Below are 24,490 nucleotides of genomic sequence, written 5' to 3'. Positions count from 1 at the left end.
AACAAAATCTGGGTAAACAGGCAAGAACCAAACCTGGAAATCCCACACTGAAATGAGAAAAGGGAACCAAAACGCAAAGACAGTAGGGATAATTCCACTTCTCATTAGAAAAGAACACACACAATTCTGCTACTACCTTATTGTGCATTTGCCTTTGCCTTTTTAAATCATACAATTCTTAGGAGATGGACCTTCCTCCATCTTTGTTAGTGTCTAGCACTTCTTGGAAAGTACTGCAGTCTGATAAACAATGACTAACAAACAAACTTCCTTTTTTCCAGTGCTGAAATAGTTCAGAAAGTTTTGTATAGTTTGCAGAATATAGGAAAGAAAATTTCAGTGAACTACTAAGCGATGCAAAGGAGAATTTGACAATGTTCTTGCACTAATTCAAAGCAAAAGCCTATAACGTGTAGCACAGGAGGCTCACTCAAGCCATTACAACTTTTGCTTTTCGTATGTTTTTCTACATTATTTTCCTAAAATGCCAAAGCTCTGACTGTCCTGTAAGATACATCAGCACTGTACTGGGATTTAAATGGTTTTACTGTGACTTCAGTTTAAAGTGCAACTTGGTGCAATGAAGAGAAGAGCTGGGCTAAGAAATGTTTTTTTCTAAGATGACCCATACTAAGTGACACACATCACAACTGGAGCATCTTGATGCATGTGAAACATCCAACAGCAATTTACAAACTCACTGAGTGAAGGAGCCTGACAGATATCTTCAGGAAGCTGGTTAATGGCCTTTGGAGGCAAAAAGATAAAAGGAAGATAAATACTCTCAAAACAACTGTAAAACAACAAATCTGGAATTATGCATTATCATCAAATCATATTCATAAACATTAAGGATGCTGAAGCAGGTTCAGACACTGTCAATACTTAACATAAAAAAGAAATAGTACTTAGGTAAATGCTGCACCCATCACTCATTGCTCCTCCTGAGGCCGAGAACACAGTAACTGGCTTGACAGCATAGTAACCAGCTCTGATGTAAAAGATCTTTATTATATATACTTATCTGGTGGCACCGAATGAAGGTGGCAGACAGTATGTGAAGGGAAGATGAGTGCATAATAGGAATACGGTTCCCCAAATCCCAGGAGGAATACAAACCTGTAGCAATCGAGGTAAATCAAAGCTGTATGAAAAGAAACGCTCAGCTCATTTAGATGCAAATATATCCAGATTCCACTATGCACTACCTCTACACAGTATTGCACATCCAGTATTAGTTCCATTGTACCGACAAATGCCTGTCTTCTCTATAATAATGTTCTCTTTGATGTACATGCTGTGGAACAGCTAAGGTATATTTACATTTAATCAACAAAACTTCATCAGCACAGCAAGATGAACAAAGTTCATATCTATAGCAGGCATTTGACCTTTCCATCTCTCTCTCGGTGCCTGCACCTGTGCAAGGCAGGCAAGCATGCACACATAAGCAAAAGCGATACATAATGTCTGAAATCAGCTTCTGGCCAAGGCATCCCAATATTTTCTCCTACAGTAAGTATTTTACTCACTGCAAACACTGAATTTTAATTTGTACCATCATCAGAGCTATGCACAGAGTTGGCGCTGAAGTAAAGGAGAATAGAAAATAAATCTGTTACATAAATGCAATACCTTTTAATCTAAATCACTTATTTACTTATTTACAAATTCACAGTATTCAGCCAGAATGCAGCCTTCTCATCACAGACCACTAAAAGGAAACCTGTGCATATTGCAGGACTTCGACCCAAGAACAGGTCATTGCACATCAGCCACTTTTCAGAAACCATCTATATGCATATTCTTCTCTGAAAATACTTGCAGCAATTTGAGGTAGTTTATCCTTCAGTAAAGGAAGGACAAATCACCAATTTATTACTTCCAAATAATTTGTAGATGCGTTAGAACCTTTACATCTTTTCAGTCACTCCCTCATCTGATCTGTCATTCACCATCTGGAAATAAAATCTTTACACTTGAGACTGAGTGGCAGAAGTTAACCAGCTTTGGTTAACAAGGCTTCCTTTTTACAGACTGCAATCTGTAAGAAGCTATTGACCTCTAATTTACAACAAGCGGATTAACTGAGAGTTTCTACTTTGTTAAAACTGGCTTTGGAAACTCTAAATTGGCTTAAACCAGCTACACTATTTACCTTAATGTACAGTGCTTAAAGAAATCAGGTGCCAAAAGTGGTCCTTGAAGAAACTGCTGGAACCTTACCTAGAATTTAGGTCTCACTGTGCCTCAGTTGCATCTCCCTTCAACTTCTCAGATTTGGGAGGGAGGAGATGGTTTGTAGATTCATCAGGCCAAAGCACACGTCACTGATGGTGGCTGATAATTTGAGAGTTGCCCAGAAGGCCAGATTCCTAGATTTTAGTACCAGCTTGATGGGCCAAGACGACCTCTGGGCACTATGCTTCCAACTATCCACAGCAGGTACGCAGGAATTTTGTGGAATGATTTAATAAGGATATTTTCCTCTAGCTGGGACTTGAGTTTTAAAGACAAGCCTGACCCTCATTCCTAAATTCTTCCAGAATAAAATCTTACTTATGCCACTAAGCGCGAAAAACACAAGGTCTGCACAAAACCAATGTCTGTTGTTTGCTTTTAAAGCGGAAAAAAAATACTTGGGTTTTGTTTGTTTTGGTTTCTTAACCCATGTGTTAAGTGAGATGGTTACATTATTGATGAACAAGCACAGCAGTATCAAATACATACTGTTTCAGCCTTCTTTTTAAAAACCAAAAACTAAGAATGTGTTAATTGAAAATGAAAAGGTTGAGAGAGTCCATTTCTTGATCAAAACCCCCAATATATTCCATTTCTGCTGCAAAAGAAGACAATAAGTACTGATTGCCTGAAAAATATTTTTACGTGTACCTGTCATATGGATATTTTTGGACAGACAGGAAGGTTTCATAGTTGTCTGAAACAAATGCATCTCAGCAGTGCCATTTTGAACAGGTTGGGTAATTTTCTTTTGCATGTCTCAAGGTTTTTGTCTATGTAAGATTTATGTGAACAGTAATTCTACAGTAATTCTAAAAACCAACCAATAAAAAAAAAAAAAAAAAAAAAAAAAAAAAACGAACCACACCCCCAAACCAAAGAAAATCATGAAGAGAGTAGTAGTAAAATGCCCATTTGCTTTTTACAAAACTATAATTCAGGTCTATATTTTAAAACTTTTTAGCAGTAAAATGTCTGCATAGATAATATAAAGTTGTTTGTTTGTGGTTTGAGGTTTTTTTAAATAATCTTAAAGGTAATAAAAACCTGCAATGTCATGGAACCTAATCCTCATTTCTTCAAGCATGTCAGATTTTATCAAGACAGAAGTAAATGTTCCTTATAGCTAAAATACCAAGATTTAATATTGTAGAAACTCATCTACGCTCTACTGGCATTTCCTGATTTCCACTTCTCTTTGTGAAATGCAGCATTTTAGAAAGAATTTAAAGTTTAGAAACACATAAATTTAACTTACTTTCTATGTGTCCTATTTAGCTAATGATATTTTTGGTATTATACACAGCTAGTAGTTAAGTTCTAGGACACCAGGCAAGATGTTTCTGACACAACTCAACATATTGAACCGTCACATTTACAGTGTTAAAACACTGTTAAACAACAGCCAATCAGTTGACATAATCAGACAAGCCAAAGAACGGAACTTTAGCTGTGAACATTTATTTGAAAATACTTGAAGTGACGTTTTAAAACTTGCACTTACAATTACCTGCATTTAACTCAAAACCTGGTAAAGCATTCTGAGTTTTAAATTTAGAGAGCAAACGAAATTTAACAGTTTAACATGTAAAATAACGCAGTTTATACATTTGCTAAAAATAAAGAATTTCTGGTGCAAAGTCTAGGGTGCTCATCAATTGACTAAAAGGTAGTAAAAAATATATATTAGGCAAGGTATTGCCCAACTGAGAAATGGTACTACAGCACTGCAAAGTCTGTCTCTGAAAAATAATGCCCAGCTCCACTCAACCACATTCAAGACAGATGGGTTGTAAGTGGTAAAGGTACAGAAAAGAGCTATTAATCAATGGAATATCACAAGAAGAACTCCTCTCTCCTAGAAACACTACTTCACTTTGCCTGCCTCGTGCAACTTCCAGATGCAAACCAGCTTGGATCCAAAGTTCACATAACTGCAGTAGGATGGTGATAAGCATCTAGGAATACATTAAGAAAATGTAATGTTTTTACAATAGCAAAATGAAGGATGCAAACGGCATACCATTCTGTTTTCATGTAGTTCAACAGACGTGGAAAAGGCTAGAGTGAAAGGATTGCACTCACATTGGGAAAAAAAGCAGGACGTCACAGAAAGGAAGACATTTATGACAGCAAAGATCACTATGAAAAGTTTCAAAATATTAAGTGAAAGACTAAAACATAAGGCGCTATCAAATACCAGAAATCAGGCAATAAACTGTATTTACGGGTGCCTGAGCTGATATACAGACCATTAAGACCAAGTGATATAAGACGACCACATTTTGTGAAAAGTTTCCATCACAGGATGGAGAGTTTCAGGTCTCAGCTGCTAAAAATTCAAAGGACCTACGACCAAAGAAATACAGAAGCCTTTAGTAAAATCCAATACAAAGGGCAAGATACTAGATGATGCTCCCAGGAGGAAAGTGCCTAAGTTGTTACTTTGTCAGACTGTGTCCTTCAGATAAGGCTGCACCAGGCTTCCCAGATGTGATCAAAGAGAGCCAGTACAAGAGTCACTTACAGGAGTGCAGAGAGGTACCTTGGCAACTAATCTAATTGCTGACTGATATAAAACGTCCAGCCTCTTCAATGTACTCCCGTAAGCCAATCTGGAAATTACATGCATACTCAAGAGCAGAATAGGATGCAACAGGCAAGATAAAACTATTTATTTGAACTTCAAGCAAAGTCAAGCAGAGTCTGTATCCTAAGCTCCTTTCTAACAAAGAAAGCTTGAATTCAAGAAGAATTAGAAGATTGATCTTACAAAAAGTAAGCCACTACATATCTCAGCTAATGAAATTTTTATTCTGAAATAGAAACATTTCCACTACGGTCGGCCCAGCAGCCCCAGGAGAGGGCAAAGCAGTGAGACCCCTGTAACCTCATTACAGCCAGATTCCCACCTGGTTTGTAGGGTTCTAGCTGCTTAACCAAACCTACAATGTTACTATTAGGAACTTGCAGTACAGTAAGAAGGCAGTCTGATGTGAATTAGGTCACCCTATTAGCAACAGGTGAATTTCCACTGATAAAAAGTTGTTAGGCAAGGGAGAAGATTTTTTTGAAGTTAAGACATTGCAAAGACCCTCCCTGCACTGACTCCACATGCTGCTTTACGCAATACAACCATATAAATAATAGTCCTGGTTTTCTATAAAAGCTATAATTGGAACAGGTGACTAGGAAAACATTTAGATAAATGGTTGGATCATAACCTTTTATGCAAAATGGACAAATAAATTATGGAAATATCTGAGAAAACCAGAGGTTTTGTAGCTCTACTTCAAGTCATAGACACAGTGAAAGCAGACAGCAAATCACTAAATCTCATCTCAGACTTTACAATTTTGTTGTTTTGTTTTTTTGCTGACAGATGGGAAAAATACTAGCTGAATGTGACCAAGATTTAATTTACCTCCAATTTCTTTCCTATTTCTACAGTGCATTCCTAAAAAACACACAGCATTTTATTCCCCGTGCTTAGAAGAATTACTAGTAAATAGTCACAGTCCAACAGTACATACTATAAAAATGCCATAATAATACTTTTTGTTACTCATGAGAATAGCATTACAGTATAAAATTTTCACCAGAATATTTCTAAATTATCATCTATAAGTGTGTGAATACATTTACATAAATATAGTTACTTGAATACTTATCAACTATGCACACACATACTAAAAAAACATATGCCCATATACAGACAGACAGAACCGCGATACTATGCTGAAACAGCATCATGTATTAACCGAGTGGGATAGTAAAGTGGCAAAGATACCTTTGAAGACGGGGAAGCCTTTCTTCAAGGTGTCTTCTCTTTCTTTATCTGTCTATCAGTTGCACTTAAGAACCAAGAGTGATTTAACTGCATGAAGAAATGATGTCTGAAGCACAGACTTCAGTGACAACTCAGAAAGATATGCCCACTTGTTATGAGGAATTCAAAGACAAGTCTTCCAGCACCAAGCTTTAACTATCCTAACTCCAAAAACTTCAGAGTTTAGAAACGAAATACCTCATACTCTCTTTCCTCACTATTTCTTTTCCTTTCTGAATCTAGATAAAAAACATCAAGTTGCAGATGACTGACAAGTGGTTCTTATCGAACTCATCCCGCTTTGTTACTCAGTGGCACCCAGACAAAGTTATATCCATTCTAGCATGGGAAAAATATACCTCCTATCGAATACTATAAAAATCCATTCGAATTTTGAGTTCACCCAGGGAAGGTCCAACTTTTCCAATGACAAAAATGCATTTACAGTTGCTATCATCAACATTTTCATTGTTTTCCGTGTTTTTCAAGATAGGAAACTTTTGAGGCATAAGTACAGGAAATAACTTTTGCACCTACATTACTGCAGTGCATGGGGGTATCTTTGGCAGACGTAAACCTCCCAGAGGTCCCCAGGACATACCTTCACAGAGGTTTCTTGGGAATCAGACAAAGACTTCTTCTGTCTACGTAGTTAGAGAAAGTGTAAACTTAGGGTCCCTAGGTTCACCCATTTTGGACTATGGCTCATAAAAGAGTAATTTTCTTCCATGAGCACTAGGGAAAGCGGAACAGCATTAATATACAACCTTCCCAAATAGCAATTCATCTGCACAGCACGAGATCTGCTGCAGTCCTTTCCTCCTTTTGAGTATGAAAGTGCATGCTGCAGTGCTGGTGGTAACCTCACGCTGAAGCAGTGAGCACACGATAAAATGCACAGGGGTACGTAACTATAATCCCTGGCAAAAGCGATGTCCTCAAGCCTGCTGACAGAAACAGTCACATTTTGATCTGCCAGTGACACTAGTTTCAGGTATTGTTCAGCAATAAGACAGTTACTAATTTGTTCTAAGACTTAAGGAAAGCTGAGATCTAACAATCTCAGAATTTAAGGCAGGTTTTTATAATGACTTATTTATACACAGATGTATTTGGAGGGAGGTATATTTATACACATTTTTTTTGGAGTGAAGTATATTTCCTTTTGACACCACACTGAAAATATGTCCTCATATTTGGGGTTGTACTTTTTTCACTTGCTGTTTTAGAGGAATATTTATGTTGTGCTTTTTTAATACTTCAATTATTTCTGGGGTACATTTTTCTAAAGTTGACAGATCTTATTTAAAAAATTGATCTTCCTAGGTTTAATCAGATATGTGCATTTATCTCTGTACAAAATGAGGTACACCTTACAAAATATCTGATATCGGCCAAATGTTCCCTTCCCCTGTATGTCCGTTTTCCTGTTTCCCAGGCAGCGGCACTACACAGCATTAGCAATATTTAATTCCTGTCCAGCATATTGATATAAAATGACCCTCCAAGCTTCCTGTCAGCTGTGCTCTCCTATTACAAGAGCACTTTACCGTGCTTCATGTTCATTACTTAGCAACTGATCCTTGCTTCTAAGAACCACATTCTTATTTACATGTGCACATACAGGCATACTTTTCTTAAAAGTGGAAAAAGAACAGGAATTAAGGGAAGCTATGATTACACTTCATAGAATTGTAAGTGGCATGACAAAGATTGACAGGGAACAAGACTCTTCTGTCTCCTCCAATACAAGAATCAGCTGGCAATCAATGAAATCAACATTGCGGGTATGGAGCAAGCAAAGGAGATGGTTCTTTGAAGAAAATAAGTTAAACTGAAAAATTTCTTATAGCTGGATGTTGTGCTGCCAAAATTTTAAACGAAAAAAAGGCAGGGTAAATTCTTTATTTGAGGGTGGCAAAACAGTTTTATAGAGGGCTATTCAATACAAGCTCAGGAAATCCCAAATTGCAAATTGCTGAAGGCTAAGAGAATACTCTGGGGAAGGAGCCTCAGATGCTTGTCTGGTTATTTTACTCCTCGTTTGGGAAGTGCTATAGCACATCATCAGAAAGAGAATCTGATATTAGGGAAACCTTTGTTCTGGCCCAATATGGCCAAGTTCGCATTCTTATATCACTTACATTTATTTAGATCACATCGAAGTTAGTCTAACGTGACTGCAAACAGAATTCAACCCTTCATATCATCATAACCTCCTTTTCTGAGCACAAATACATAAAGGAAAAGTCCAAGGACTAAGAAATTCAATGAACTACCATCATGACTCAGTTTGTTGTCTGTATCATGAGGAGAACCTAATCTGATAATTTTATACAATGCAAAAATAGAGGGATTTTTCCAGCGACAAAAATTATCATTCATTAGTGAACAAAACTGCATCCAAACCTAAATTAATTTAGATTGCAACCAAACCACTCAGACATGTTGGTTGAATGGGAGACATTCATTAATAAGGAAATAACAAGCAAAGTATTCTTTAATACAGTAGCGTTTAGTCATTCAGAGGGGGATGTGTATGTGCAGTGGGAATATCTATGCATATTACTAGTGGATTTGTGTTTACTGGCAGAATATGCACCTGTGTATTTCCAGGCTGATGAGCAGTTACACAGACACTCACATTAACTCAGAAGAAATGCTCCTGAAGTTTGCACACCTGCTTTCCAAATCAAACAGAATAACCTGAAGGTGGCCTGATCTTCACACAAATTACATTGCGTTGTTCAATCCGTGTCTCAGGCCAGACTAAGTGGTACCTCAAAATTTATGCACGTATCCTCCCATTGGTAGTCATGTGAATCACCTCCTCCTGTCGAAGAAACATGCTAGATACGATGATTTTTTGTTTCTCACCTTAAAAAAGCATCATCCTCATGCTGAGCTACAGAAGAATATGATTAAATGATATGTCACTGAAAGAAAGGCTATGTCTATTTTCTACCACAGTAATATTTTCTAAAACCACAGTTTTTTGATCATTTCAGAGTGCACTGGGTTTTTCCTGGTGAGTAAAGATGTGCTTACTGAATTTAGAACATAGTTTCTCTCTGTCTGAGCTGCAGATTCTCGAGCTGCATAGTTGTGGTCGGATAACTCCTCTGTGGGGCGTTTGGAGTTTCCTGAGTATGGAGGGGGAAAAAGAATTAATCTGACTCCAGTGTTTAACTCATTTGCAGGACTCAGATTTCCTGTTCTGCAAATATAAAGGGTTTGCAAAGAGTGCGTAAGAGCTTCCAAGATGTATAGCTATGTGAGTGCTAAACATAGGGAGCCCCATTCTTCTCTCCGGCTTAAATTGCCAAAGCTCTGTGGATTTCAGCTGTATTATTACCAATTCAAATGTGTTCCAAGTCAGAGGAAAGTCGAGAACAATGTGTATTTATGAAAAAAGGCCAATTCTTGTTTGGCTGAAGTTCATAACCCGAAAAGAACCCAGTAATTCCAATACTCTCCAGCCTAAAAGTTGGCTACATCTTTCACTTATCAGCATCTGTTCTGTGGTGCAGGGCATTAGTAGCATGGAGGTGGATATATTTACTGATTATTTACACTGCAATTTTCAAAGTGAGAGGAATGTTTTAACTTAGATGAAGTTACTGTATGAAAAAAATATCAAGTCGATCTAGAAACTAAAGCAGCACTTCAAAAGGGAAGTAAAATATCATGGCAAGGTCTGTTTGAGGTGATAGCAAGAGAATAAACATGACTGCATATGCCGTAAAATATTCTAAGCTAATGTAGTGGTTAAGAAAGGTGCTGAGCTAAGGTTTTCAGCAACAAAGGAACATAGCACTGACCTAATTCCTCTCCATTAATCAACAGTAAAGTCCCACTCACTTCCAGAGAGTGGAGTTATGCTAAGATAAGCACTTCTGAAAATCCCCAGAGAAACCGTATACAAGTCTGGCAGGTGTGGTACAAGCACTGCCGTTGCACACCCCCTCTCCTACTGATCTACATGTTTTTAGGAGCAATACATGCAAGTGTGAGAGGATAGTTGGATTTTAATATCCCCATGATTACTTGATGTTGTTCTTTAAAGAATGGCTTCAGCTAATGTGTTCTATCTTGGCTGGTGAATGTGCATCTGAAAGCAGCAAGAGTACCACGAGCTCATTTCACATTGGCTACCATTGCTCTCAGGTACAAGCATGAAGTTTTCCAGGCTAGATGAGGTTATGAAGTCCTTCCATTAGGTCATATATCTTCACTATCACCCCAATCCATCACATTAGCCTTTTTCTTACAAAGCTGCTCACTGCTTTAGTCTTATTAGTCTAGGAAGCTCATAAGACACAATCATCTGCTACTGCAGATTTTCTGAAATTTAAAGTTAGCACTTTGCTATAGCACATCTGTGATTTGAATCCTGAATTTAGAGAGCGTTTCATCTGAAAATAAACCTTCCAGATTTGTGAAGACACATCTTCCTAAGAAATTTTGTGATAAAACCTGATACAAACAAATAATTTAGTATCTCTTCAACGACTTTACTTCATCAATCACTGTCCTTTAAAGAACAAAACCATACTCTGTATTTACAAAACCTGCATTTAAGGGCCAGCACCACCTGAGAAACCACAATTCCCCATTACAAGAATCAAAGGTAGTTTATACAAAACAACACAGAAAAACAGATGAGAGAGGATGAGGAAGGCATGGCTTAGATAAACAGCACTATATTAAACTGTTATGGTTATTGCTTCTGCAGAACTCCTTTAGTATGGTTGACTTCGTAGAAGAAAGCCAATGAGAGAGACACTGGCACCTGTAATTTACAGATCTAAACTGAATTGCCTTTCAATTCTTCCAAGCCATAATTTTTCATTATTACTTAACCCAGGATCATTACTGATTCAGGTCAGTATTGGTTGGTCAGTATGTCCTGTGCATAAACACAGGGAGAGACAAATAATTAACATTTTAGGAAGATAAAGGGAGTGTTCACTGCAGAGTGCTCCACACACATACACTTAGTTGTGCCAAACATCTCTGACAACTGGTGAAGCAGCAGCCCACGTCGGGCTGTGCAGTTTGTTCAGAAATGACGTGGAAAGTGGCCAGCCTCAGCAAAGCACAGTTCTCAACTTCTCCTACATTGCTGAGGGTTCCGAGAGCCACCAGCTCCTGCTCTAGCAGCAAACAACAAAAAAATAATTTTAAAGACCCAATGCAAATATTTGGTTTCATAGAACAGTTTGCTGAGTTGGGGTCTGGGGGAGATCAGATAATTAAAGAATGGGATTAAAATGAAGCCTGACTATTTCAATATTTAAGTCTGAAAATCCTACCATCGTGCTTTAGTATCAGAAGGAAAGTCAACTCAGCCAACAAGGCTGCTATCCACAACTATTGTCCAAGAAAGCAAAGTGTTCTGAAGTTTGGTTAGCCAAAATTTTCAGACATTTAAATCATGAATTAAGAATTTCCTTGTGGGATTTAATGCATCAGATCTTGCCTGTACAGGGCATATGAGGTCCAACACAAAACACCCCAAAGACTAACACTATAGCTCAGAGACCAGCAGCAGGAGGGGAGAGACAAAGAGATAGGTATAGGACGCGTTCTAGCCTGTCATAGCGAGACAAGGCTCAACTCAATTCCTTCACTCAGTATGAGTGGATGCATATTAAAATATAGGCATTTTCTTACCCCTGGATGGCAAATGTTGGTGCCTCGCAGCCCACAGAGCTTTGTCCATGAAGCAGATTTTAGCTAATGACAACATCACTGTGCTTGAGCACTCACCCTTTTTGCCAGACCTGGCTCCCCCTTCCCAATGCTCAAACGAACCGATTTTCTGTCAGTAGAAGGTGTGAAAGCAAAAATGACAGAGATCCTCAACAGCCCTTCAAAAAATAATTTGCAGAATTGCTTTGAACATTGGCAGCATCGTATGCAGGGTGTCAACTCATAAGGGAACTATTCTGAAGGTGATTGTAGTTGATTTTCTTAATTTGTTAAATAAAAAGAGTTACAGGCACAGTCTTGGGGGGGTTGTGTCAGACCTTGTATATCATATCTTCTAAGGATAATATTTTATTAAATATTTTCATGAACTTGTAAGCTGCAAAAAACTGACGATTATAGTTTTCCATTAAAAGTCCAGATTAAACAAAACATCAGGATGAAGCGCTTTCACTAGAGAGTCTTTCCATTTTCTGCAGTTTCCATTTTAAGGAACAGCCCTTTAGAGTATCGGTATATGATACAGGAAAGAGGAAAGTAATTTAAAACGAAGAAATGACCCTCAAAAATGAGAAAGCAGAATGGACTTATTTGGTCAGCTGACTCACACTAGAGCATTTTCTGAGACCTATGCTAAAGCCTGCAAAATAAATAAGTAATAAATGTGAGGTTTCCTTTTCCTTGGTCCTTGGAGAAAAATTGTCTTTTTAACTATAGACCAACCATTTCTCTGTTCCTCTTCAGAAGCTCTTATGCTTGGCTCTGTTCTGGGAAACAACTTCCTTTTATGTTTCACCTAGATGGTGATTACTTCCTGTATTTAAGCTTCTGCATGATGGAGAGATGAGAAAAATATCACATCAGAAGCAAAATCACGTTCTATAATTCCCTTGTCAAGCAAAACCCATCAAAGCCTATCGGCACAGTCTTTTTTTCAGAACCAGCTCCTTCAGTGTACCCTCTAGATGGCAATTACTGCAGCAGAGTAGCTGAGAAATGTTCTTGGATTTAGACAACTGCCAACACTGATTAAATATTTCTTCAGTGTCCACGTTTCTTGCAGAGGTGCTGAGGATGTCTAAACACATTATACACACAAAAAGAAAGCCCAGCAAAGACACGCATCATCAAATACAGTTTTCAATCCTTACAAATGCACTTGGAGTAAGAGCAGGATTGAAAACCCCTCATCGGTGAATGTGCTTGTTTCAACACTCTTGATGGGCTGCTAGATATTAAAGAAGCTATTACTTACTCTCTGCAAGAAAATATGTAATACTTTCTTTGCCTGGTCTTCCACTTGCCACAATCTTACAGCAGAGAACCCAAAAATATCCATGAATATAAACTGATTCTACAGTCATAGAACCATAGAATAGTCTGGGTTGGGAGGGACCCTAAAGATCATCCAGTTCAAATCCCCTGCCATGGGCAGGGACACCTCCCACCAGACCAGGGTGCTCAAGGCCCCATCCAACCTGGCCTTGAACACCTCCAGGGATGGGGCAGCCACAGCTTCCCTGGGCAACCTGTGTCAGTGCCTCACCGCTCATGTAGTGAAGAAACTCTTCCTTATGTCTAGGATTTTTTTAAAACTGTTAAGTCCACTAACTTCAGGGCTGAAAAATCTCAGATCCTCCCATTTATGTAGACAACAAACTTCTGTTGATTCATCAGGTGATTTAGACTCCTCGGCATCATTAAAAGCTTACATATAAAGTAGATTAACAAATGTCATCATGAATATGTAATTCAGGGTGAAGGATTATTGAAAATCCCAAGAATAGATGTGGCTACAGATTTTATTAGAACACTGATACATTTTTCATGTGCACTATCTTCCTTGCCTACTTGTGTGAGCCAGCTCCCATATTACTAAGTTTCTCCTTATTAATTTTCCATGTTCCATCTGTAAATTTTTCTAGAAAATGCAAGAAAGGAGCAGATGGAAAAATTGAAACCAATATATAAACCATGCATATAAGCATTGTCTTTTCTGTGTTGAGGTTGTGCAGTCCCTAGCACAAAGAGACAAACAAATCAATAATTCCTGTAAGATTATCCCGTGGCATATTAATTGTGCCATTTTTAGCAGGAAAACCAACAAAGCAGGCATTACATACATACAATCCGTACGCACAACCAAATCTGCATATCTGAGTTATTTCCAAAGGCAAGCAGGAAGCACCGAGTAAAATGAGCTGGACTAGCTAAGAAACCATCATTCAGCAGCTTCTTTGAATCATTTTTTCTCCATAAATTAAACTGTTAATAAGAACTTTTGAAAACAATGGACAAGGTAGATGAAGTTCATTGGACATAAGACAGCAGCAGCAGTTAAAGCTTCTGGTTTGGGTATTTGGGTACCTGTTTAATGGAAATGCTAAACAGAAAAGGCGAGAGTGAATGTGTGTACAAACGCCTAGATCTCATGTGGCTATGCAGGTCCTCATCCCACCCAGTGGGCAGCCATCCACGGGCCCATAAGATCTCACCTCCCAACTGTCACTACTACCTCTGCAGGCATAATACTGCTGTTCTTTTCTCTCCTCTAAATCCTGTCCTGACTACTTTGCACGAAGCTGAACAGCATCCAAGAGAATAAGAAGGAGAGATTCAAACATGTTTAATGATTCTTTTTTTTCCCTGTATAGTATTATGGGGTGTATTAGCCTCGACAGAACAAGTTTTCCAACAGCAATGGGACTTGGAGCATCGATCCACCAGAGTTTAACCTTCTTCCAGAGACTGCAGTCTGAAATAAAACCAGCCAAAAGGGTGTCCAAATGCTATAAAAATGAGGGAGGTGGCTGTATTTAAGCATCGATAAAATGAGTATATTTTACTGAAGTATCCACAAGATACTTCTGTTAGCCAACATGGGTGGGGGTTCAGTTCTGCTTTTTGTTTTTCAAAGAGAATTCCTGGATTTCTATAAGAAAAATTATATTGTGTTAAAACTGAGGAAGAACTACTCTTTCTGAGCAAGATTTCTCTCCAGGAAAACATCAGACTATACTGACACTTAAGCATACTTTCTCTTGCTACTAGAGAAAGCCAGCACGTAGCAAAAAAAGGCCAATGCCTTCTTCACCTTTAATCAAAAGCATCCATGACTTGACTGAAATTTTTGATGTATACTGAACCCAGGTTACATGCGGCAGTTTCACTACTTTGCAATGCAGAACAGAAGATACAGGACACCAACTGTTTTTTCAGGGTATGGCATGCTTAGGTAACGGCGCGTTTAGGCAATTTCTTCACACTCTTCTTTCTTTTATTTCATTTGATAACCACCACTCACCACTAATCAAAGCAGTTCTTGAAACAAAACTGCTCTGGATAAACTTCTAGAAGTGGAGGCTGAATTCTTCTGCCTCTTTCTTCAAACCTCTTCGAAGTCCTCACTGTTAATTCAGACACTAGCAGATAATGCTGTCATTCAGTCCTGTTATGCAACTTGGCTTCCAACATCTCCAAGAACTAACACATTTCTCCAGATAGCTGTGCTTTCCCAGGCTCCTGCATTCTCAACTACGTGAGGTACTTTGCATAAAGTTGTCTCAACCTCCCTTGAATCCTTGTTTTTCTAAATACATTGACTTTTTCCAGAGATAGAAAAAGTCAGTTATATGTTTATCTTGAACTATCAAAAGCACTAAAAAGAACCTATCTGGCACCATGGCTAAATAACAAAAATAAAGTCAGTCTTCTGGAAACAAAATGGTACACACTAGCCACCTGAAAATTATGAAGGGCAAAAAACTACACTTGCCACAGCTCCCCCAAAAAACAAACCCTTAATGACTGGTACAGCCCTTCACCTTCTGAAACCATCAGGCTGTCCTTTTAGCACCCAAAATATTGGACAATAGAAAACACAGTATTTTAATTCACTTATTGTTTTGGTATTTCCACGCACACAGTGCTGAAATTGTTCATTGTTCTGACTCATAAGAATATCAACTACAGATTTATCTTTCAATCTTATCTTTAAATCTCTGATTTTAAATCTACAACTTTATGGATTTATGTAGTTAAGAGATTTACTCTTCTCCACAAAGGGCTATTTGAGATCAACCAGTAGGACAAAACATACCGCCTGTCTTTGGTTTCTCTCTCACAGCTTGACTAATGTGTCAAATTGCTTACATTTTAACAAGATGTAGTATATCTGAGAAATAAAATAGTACAGCTCTTAGGAGGTGTTCACATTCATCAGCTTGCCATCTTTTACCCATTTGAAGCAAATATTTTTTATCACCACATGTCAATAAAAACTAAGAGCCAATAAAACAGCACAGCTACCATTGTGGGGCACCGTTAAAACAGAAATGCATGGATCACATCCAGATACTTTAAGGTATAGTGAGCGTAATTCAGTAGAAGGCAAAAGAATCCCATTTACCACCAAGGATTTTATTTTGGAGGGAGAGTGTGGGGGAAATAGTTTTAGTATGATATTGTTGAAAAATAAAAAGGTTTAAATCACCAGCATTCCTTTACACAGGAATCTTCAAATGTGGTGATTGTTTATTAGCTGTTGCAACTCTGTTTTTGTAATTATCTGTTTGGTTTTGCTGTTTGAGATTCCAAGCCGGCATCATTTCTGCGGAGACTAAATCAGGCAATATTAAGGGCTTTTTGTGACTCGGACAAAGCATTTTGGAAGTACAAAGCGACAGCTATTTTTGCTGGCTGACACAATCTAGAGCCAAAAGACACATGATTATGCCTTCAGAAAGGCAACAGCCGGAGCACATGACGGTCATTTACTCAGTCTCCTGGTCAGCCCCTTTGCTTTGGGACAAAGGACAATTCCATAACCAGAGTATCCGAGCTCATTGTGCTCGCTACAGTATGGCATCTGTAGCCTCTCTGAACCACAGACACCAGTCACCTCCAGCAACTATTCTTCCAGCAACTATTCTTCCAGCAACCTGCTACAGCTCCACTTAACGTCTTCAAAATAAAAAGGCAGAAGCCAAAGCGAGGCAGATAAAACAAACTTTCCTTCTGTTCAGTCAGTCATTCCGTCAGAGAAACCCACCAGGCATGTCAGAAAAGAATAACTCTTCCAAAGCAAAGGAACCAAATGAAGACAACTCTGAGGCAAAGAAAAGGCAGCTCTTTTACACTGCAGCCAGACAAAAGCAATCCAATGGCTTCGCCACTCCAGTGTTCTCCATGTTACAATCATCTCCAGAGAGAGGGGCAGAAAATAGAATACCAGGGCAGAACCCATGGCATGAGAGACAGCTCTCGGGACCATAGATAAACCATACGATGAATAAGGTACTGAAGCCAAAGGATGGAAAAAACATGGGAATAAACAATCCAAACCCTTGAGAAAAACAGGAGCAAACCAAAATCTTTGAAATCTAACCCAGCAGCTCAGATAACCCTGTAATAACACAGTTGCTCTTACCTTTGCCATCTGCGCCTGCACGCCATTTGCTTTGAGAGATGCTACTGCTTTCTGTGCTGCTGCCGGACTGTCAAAATCTACAAAACCATAACCTGAAAAATGAACAGACAAATAGACATTTTCATTATCATCCATGTGTATGTGCATAGATAAAGAAGGAAACCCTTTCCATTCTCTCACACTGTCTCATAATCTCCCAGTAGCACTGCCACGGACACCAGCCACCACACCTTTATTTCTCACACCCTTCCTCCTGATTCTCGCAGGGTTTAAGGAAGTGCAATGACCTGAAGCTTCACAGTGCAGGAAGGTATGCAGCAGAGGGGGAGAAAAGGCAGTTCTTTGCCTCTCCTAACTGCCAAGAGGTCTCTGGCAGCTGGAGGGCACATGCTTGTAGAGCTCAGGTGCTCTGGAGTCCTGCCCTATCTCTTCCATAAGAGGAGGCGGTAGTATGGCCCTCACTGGAACACAAAGCTACAACTAGCAATGACTCATTTGGTGAGGAAACAACACCTTTTCCCTGTCCCTTGAACCCAAACGAGGATTAAGCTTCAATTGAGGAAGGCAGCGGGTCTCTGTGGCAGGTGGGGCCATCTGTGTAGGGGCAGGGAGTTCAGTCCTACAGCAGGTGGGAGCGATTAAGGGAGAAATCACAACCTGTGCTCTACAAGTGACTGCCAGATAGCTCTAGAAGACGGTAAGATAATAAAGTCACAGCTTGGTTAAATCACATCCCTTTCATCTCACCGCCTTCTCTGCTGGAACAAGGCCTAGGTCCCCACCAGAACTGCTTCAGGGTATCAGCTGAACAGCAGCTTAGTGAGCTTAGATCTTAAGGATTGGCAAGGGATAATCATTTGCTTTTAAGTCGTTTCCTACTCCCAGTATTTGCATCAGTTTAGTTTATTAATCAGCCAGTCACTTCCTATATTCTCTTCTTCCCTCTTCATTTTTGATTCCTTTAACCAGCAAGACTGATACGTTCAAGCAAGATCAGTGCTGTTAAGCTCCTACTAAATATCAACAACTCTGGAAGCATTTTTATTTTCCTAAAGATACAAAGGAGGGCAAAGATGACAAGGAATGGACTTTTCACAACTTTCAAGCACTGAGCTATCTCTGATCTTCAACACCATTCAAATGTGTTGCTTATAAAGATTTCAACAGAGTTAGAAAGACTTAAAAAATCTCACCAAGCACCTATTTAGGCAGCTGCATGTACTGCACAATCCATTCAGGGAAAATTCCAGCTGCCATCTTATTAAGCAATTACAGAGCAGGTAGGCACGTGCTGCTCGGACAAACTGTGGCCAGGGGCCACCTCTTTGGCATCTCCCTGGGAAGCCATATGGACAAAACTGAAAAGCTTCAATAATATTTGCACAAGTGTATTTATAGCATAGCAGCTCCTTTGCAGACATCTCCATTTACTAGGTCAATACACATCATACGGGAGGCAACCACAGATATGCTTTCCTGCCATATCCATTTTTATTTCTTTTGCCAGCCTTTCTTCCTGCTCCTGGGAGGCCTTATTGCCTTCCTCTCTACACCAAACCTAGGTATAAGAGTGCATGCTTGCGATCACCTTGTCCCTCAAGTTATAAACATCTCTTTTATTATTATTTCAGTATGTATGCAGGGTTTAGTCCAATGATAAAAGAATTTTGTGCACGCAGACTTTTTTCTTTTCTTAGCTTAATTCTCATTCACAAAGTTTTAAGAAAATGAAAGGGAAATCAGAGAAAAGAAACAACCAAAAACTGCTGACTTAAAAAGTATGAAAAGCACTAATTTGATAACAAAATCAAGATCTGACCCTTTCTATTCTTTTATTCTCTCAGTTTTCTGGTTTGGTTCAGGTGAATTCTTTTGGTAGGGCACCACTACGAATTGAGGAAAAGCCTAGAACAAATGTAGGCTGGGACAGCAAATCTAATAAACGCCATCATGAAGCAATGCACTGAAGTTTGGTCAGCTTGGAGAGGTGGAGAGCGTTTTTACCTGCTTATATTCCCCCCATTTCATTTTCCCTTTTTCTTGCTACTGAGCATGCCATTTTTAAATTAGCTTGTTCGACGTCACACTTGGCTTTGCAGTGTTATCCAAGCTCTCTCTTCACTGCAGAGTGGCAGTGAAGGTCAAGCTGCTTTGAACCAAAAAGCGTGCTACAAGAGAGCAAGAGTCCTCCCTGGATTTCTCCAATACCTCTGCCCTTTGGGAGAGCAGCTTCTGGGAGGAAGGACGAGATACGTTAGAAGCAGCTTCCATCTTGCTAGATGAGAGATCGTGACAAGAAGCCAGAGCTGCCAAGTGGGGAACTTGAAATGCCTTGGGAAGTCATGGAATGACTTGGATAAAACACAAAGTAAATTATTAGGATGGCAAGGTGCTCTACTCAGGAGATTAAATTTCTTTTTAATTGTCACCGCGTTCATATCTGAAAACTAGGAAGTATAGATGCAAAAATAAGTTTTAATACTGGCATTAAAAACAGATAATAGAGTTAGATTTTGATATTTATATCAGTGTACGGTGCAGGCTTCATGTATGCAGTAATAGAAGGGAAATTACTTTTCATATGACTTTCTAGATAGCACAGTAAGTATACACATCCAAGTTAGTTCTGTTTGTAAAAATAAACCATAACATTTAAGAATATTCTGGTGTTATACTACAGAGATTGAGTATATCTAACATAGTGAATTATTGAAGATCAATATCAGTCCATAATATTTAAAGCCATAAGTATCTTCTAAGCATTTATTCAATGGGCACAAGAGGCTATATAACCGTATCAGAAATCCACTAAGAGTCTCCAGACAAAAACCTTGCATCTTTAGCTGCCCATTATGCATTCTACTATTATTAGTAATATTACTCCCAGCCTCACTGCAAAGTTGCTCTTTTTGCTTCCCTCAAGTTCATTTTCATTCCAAGTATATTTTCCTGGCCCTCTCCCCTCCCAACACATCTCTCCACTACATACAGAACATCAGGACAAAATCACTCCGTGGCTGCAAATTTGTCCAAAGAACATTAATCTGCCGCAAGGAAAGCCAAGTTCCCAGGCTGTTTCAGCATTCAAGTATCCTTACAAGAACCCTGCAATGCTCTATAACACAAAACTAGGCATGCTGCCTTTTTGTACAGTTTATGTTTTTCCATGTAGATGTTTATAGCCTACATTAGTGACATTTCTTTTGTTTATAATCTCACTTCATTTTTTTTTTGTCTGGGCAACTAACAAAGTAGAGCTGGTTATTTTTTTTTCCTTTGGTTTGGGGCAGGGAATAGTTCATTTGGTTTTGTGGGGGATTTTTTTAATATTCTTTTCAGGGTAGATCAAGTTGAGGCCCCATGGAAGCTAAAGCTGGGTATTGGGACATGCCCTCCAGTTCTTCCTGTAGCATAAGCAAATCCCCAACTCCCCATGCTAAGTCTTTCCCTCCTGCCCAGGCTGTGGCAGAAGCAGGCTCAAGCTGTCCTCCTCTCCAGCCCCACCAAGCTGCTGTGGCCGCCCCTGGCAGGTGCAACATGGGTGGGTTTGGCTGCTCAGGCACCCATCCCTCCTCAAATCACTGCTCCCTGGCTCCTCTTGGGAAAAGGCAGCAGGCTGACTCAAAGCATCCCCTGGGAGGGATTCAGACCAGGGCCTGCCAATTGGATGCCGCAGCTCTAAGAAAATGTCTACATTTCTTTTTCCTCTTTTAAAAACAAATGCAGGCCCCACCAGCCCCACCCTCTGCCAGCTTCAAATTCCACAGCTTTCTTCTTCTTGTCCTTTTTTTTTTGTTTGTGTACACTGGCTCGTAAATATTTTGGTCAATGGATTATACTTCCTCCTCCCCGCTCCCAAGTTTTTGTGCAGAACATAATGAAAAACGCACTCGGATTCTAAACCAGAACCTTCAGGCTCTGCTCACAAGAATCCATCATCACCACAGGAAACCAAAACCAAAACTATTTCCCTTTTTTTTTTTTTCCACAAGGCATGCTTCCCTTTTCCTGTAAGATCTCCTAACGCAAACGGGGAAAGCTGCATTATCTCCTGCTGCTTTGAGAGATGGGAATTTATCCCTAATGTGAGCCCTTCACCTCAAGTGTACTTATACTAAGGGTGACTTTGGCACTTCAATGCTACAAGTATTCCAGGATCTTGAGGTTTTTTTGCAGAATGAAATATTACTAGTTTGTACACAGAAACACACACGCACAAAACCTGAAGAAAAGGCTACCTGGATTAATTGTTAAATCTTTATTCTAAGAAAGAAAACACCTGTAATTTTCTTTTGGCCTGACGCCATTAGAGGTAAATAAATAAACTGAATGAATAAACCCAGTAGTTTTGTACCCATGAAGGAAAGAAAACAGCTAAGCATCAGCAAGCACAAGTTTACAGCTAGCTGCATTAAGTGCTACCCAAATACATTGGCAGACACTAAACATCTCCGTCTCCTATAACCTAAACGGCTGGGGGCCTCCCAGTCTCAGTTTCTCAGTTCCATAATTAAGCTTGGCAGCAGGTTCAAATGAATTAAAACTGAATGTCACTATTTCCTCAACAAATCCCTCATCCTTGTTTTTTCTTACTTGTCAGAAGACCAGCAGAACAGCAATTAGTGGTAAGCAGTGCAGTGAAAAAGAACCGAGTATACACTAATTAGGTCACTCGCCAAACACATTCATTTCATTGGCAGATTTAATCAATGTTTTCCTGAAATGTCTTAAATCTCCTATGCTAATTTAAAGTTTTGTTATTGTTGTTACTTTAAACACAGATGGGATGCCTGGAGATTTTCAATTGCTTTCCGCAAATCCATTTCAAAATAACAACCCCTCATATAGTATATCATCAAAATTTAGGCACAGGTTTTAGGAAATGGTCTCTAATTTTATGCCAACATTTTTGTGCCTGCAAATACCTATGGGTGCAATTTTGTAGATTTAAGTAATTGCAGGTGTGTAGAGCTCTTAGACATCAAACTCTGAATTGCTCTGACTGATCAGGTACTTAAGGGTAATGCCAAATAATTTCAGGGACTGCCTGCCATTTGCGGTTCCCACAATTATGGTGCAGCCTTGGAGCGGTGGCACACAGCAAAGGCCAGCTCCTGCTGGCACACGTGGGCTTCACAGTCTGCCTCCAGGGAGCTCCACTCACTTCATGATGGGAGCAAGGTCCTGGCTGCTCCTTTGCCACTGCTGAAAGCAGCGTTAGTTACTGGAAGCAAATGGGAACAGAGGTTTCAGGGTGTCCTGGAAGTTTGGTCCCCCAATTACTACTTACATCTAGCAGACCACAGCGCTTTGTTGCATGGAAGACTTTTTCCATCGGCGGAAGACATTGCTGATGCCATCAGAAAGGGAGCTGTTACGGCTGCTGAACTAATCCGCACCCGCGCCAGACTGGCTCTGCCCACCTTCCTGCTCTCCTTCCTCCTGGCGCTGCCCTCTGAAACCAGCTTGCCCACCGCCCCATGACCACAGGGATTGAAGGGGAAGCACTCAGCCAGGCACAGCTCTGCACTCATCCCAGCTCTGTCCTGATGACCCAGGTGAAAATAAAAGGAATTAAAAAAAAAAAAAGAGCAGGAGAAACATGCTGCTTTCTCAGAAGAGTGAGGTGCGGAGTGCCTTGTCCCACAGCTGAGCTGGAGCTCACACTGGCAACAACCTCCAGCAGGAGGGCTAAGAAAGGAGAAGCCATGATGAACAAGGGAGGATAAACTGGGGCTAGTGAACTCTCAGCTTCACCCTGACACAAGGCCAAACATCACATCTGACCTCTGGTCAGGTGCTGCTTTAAATCGCTTCAAGTCAGCTAGCACTCCACATTTTATAACACCATACGTACAGGGAGAAAGGAGAGAACAGCTCACGCACCCAGCCAAGAGTCTGGCATGGACTCTATATTAATTCAACTAATGTGCCCACGTAACTGATCTCATTATTTAAAAAAAGAATAAAGCATCTAAATACAGTGATGGGCAGCTTATACTTACTGGGGAGCTCTTGTGGTTCCACTGAAGTCAAACAACACACTTCAGCAGAAGTTTCAATGCTTTGTTTCTGTTAGCTAACAACTATGAATTGACAGAGCACATCCAACCTGACAGATGGGAAACAGGGACCGACAGCTTCCCTACACAACCTTCAAGTCCTGCAGGTCTCTACAGAGGGTCTTCAGCTCTGCCATTCTCCCTCCTTGGCGTGTCTGACTTTGGCACAATGACTTTTTTTGGCAATATAAAATTTGCATTAATTTTCCATAAAATTGCATAATAGTGGAGAATCCTCTTTTGAAAGATAAACCTAAATTTGCTTATGTGTAATTACAACAATTTTGTTATACTTAAAACTGTTATTCTAGGCCTGATATGCCAGACCACTTGGAACTCTGCTTCCCACCAGGACATAATGCCTTTTTACCACAATGAAGTTCCCAGTCCTTGTTTCTCTCTGTTTAGAATTCAATATATCAGATCTGAAATCCAGAACAGACAAGACTGGACATATCATACATGTTTGATCTTCAAGAAGTGTAGGCCCTTTGGACAAAAAGAAGGATACAGCCACCTTAAGACAATACTTGCTTTTTTTCATTAGGGTTTTTGTTAATCTTGCTCAGAATTTGGAAATTTAAAATCACTCCAAACAAGGGGCTGTGATGAGGGAGAGGAATAAAAGCCTAGAGAAGGTGCAGCAGTCAAATCTACTTGTTGAAGCCATGAAATAAAATACATTTATAAAAAATTATTATATTTTTAACTTCATGACGCTACCTACAGACATATCCGTATACATGGATGTATACATTTGAAAACACCAGCACAAAATCTTTACATAAACACTAATATATATATGCAATTTAGGAAATATAGAACAATTGGTGAGGCATTTCTCCTTCACACTTAGATGAAACCACTTGGATTTCATGAGAATCTTGCCCAGCACTTATTTAGAGTGTCTCCTGAAAAGGCAGTATTCATTCTGACAATCAGGTAGTCCACAAAAAAAGTGATTATCTAGTAATTTACTATGCAATTTTCAGACATTGTTTTATGCCTAGATAAAGAATCAAATTGAAGTCTTATAAGCCTTGGAAAATTAGAGTTAGCAAGCAAAGAGGTTGAATCACCCTTGAACACAAAATTACTGAAAACAGCTTTTGCTTTCATTGTTCAAATTGTGCTTAAATATTCTTACAGCTCCAAATGCTCAGAGTAATAGTAAAACAGTCCACATTATTACTATTTTTAAACCCCTACACTTTATAA

At 39.4% G+C, this 24,490-nt stretch overlaps 1 protein-coding gene across 8 annotated transcripts in view; it reads right to left on the bottom strand.

Moving 5' to 3' along the window:
* The window catches only part of RBMS3 (RNA binding motif single stranded interacting protein 3), a 725,855-nt gene that overhangs the window by 250,840 nt on the left and 450,525 nt on the right, over positions 1-24,490 (bottom strand). For all 8 annotated transcript variants that reach the window (XM_054058446.1, XM_054058453.1, XM_054058447.1 and 5 more), the window contains one exon: positions 17,211-17,302. In XM_054058446.1, the coding sequence (XP_053914421.1) occupies positions 17,211-17,302 (92 nt within the window). The remainder of the gene's footprint in view (positions 1-17,210; positions 17,303-24,490) is intronic.

This window comes from Cuculus canorus, chromosome 2, assembly GCF_017976375.1.
Source record: "Cuculus canorus isolate bCucCan1 chromosome 2, bCucCan1.pri, whole genome shotgun sequence".
NCBI classification, from domain to species: domain Eukaryota; kingdom Metazoa; phylum Chordata; class Aves; order Cuculiformes; family Cuculidae; genus Cuculus; species Cuculus canorus.
This window is presented reverse-complemented; position numbering and strand designations above follow the sequence as displayed.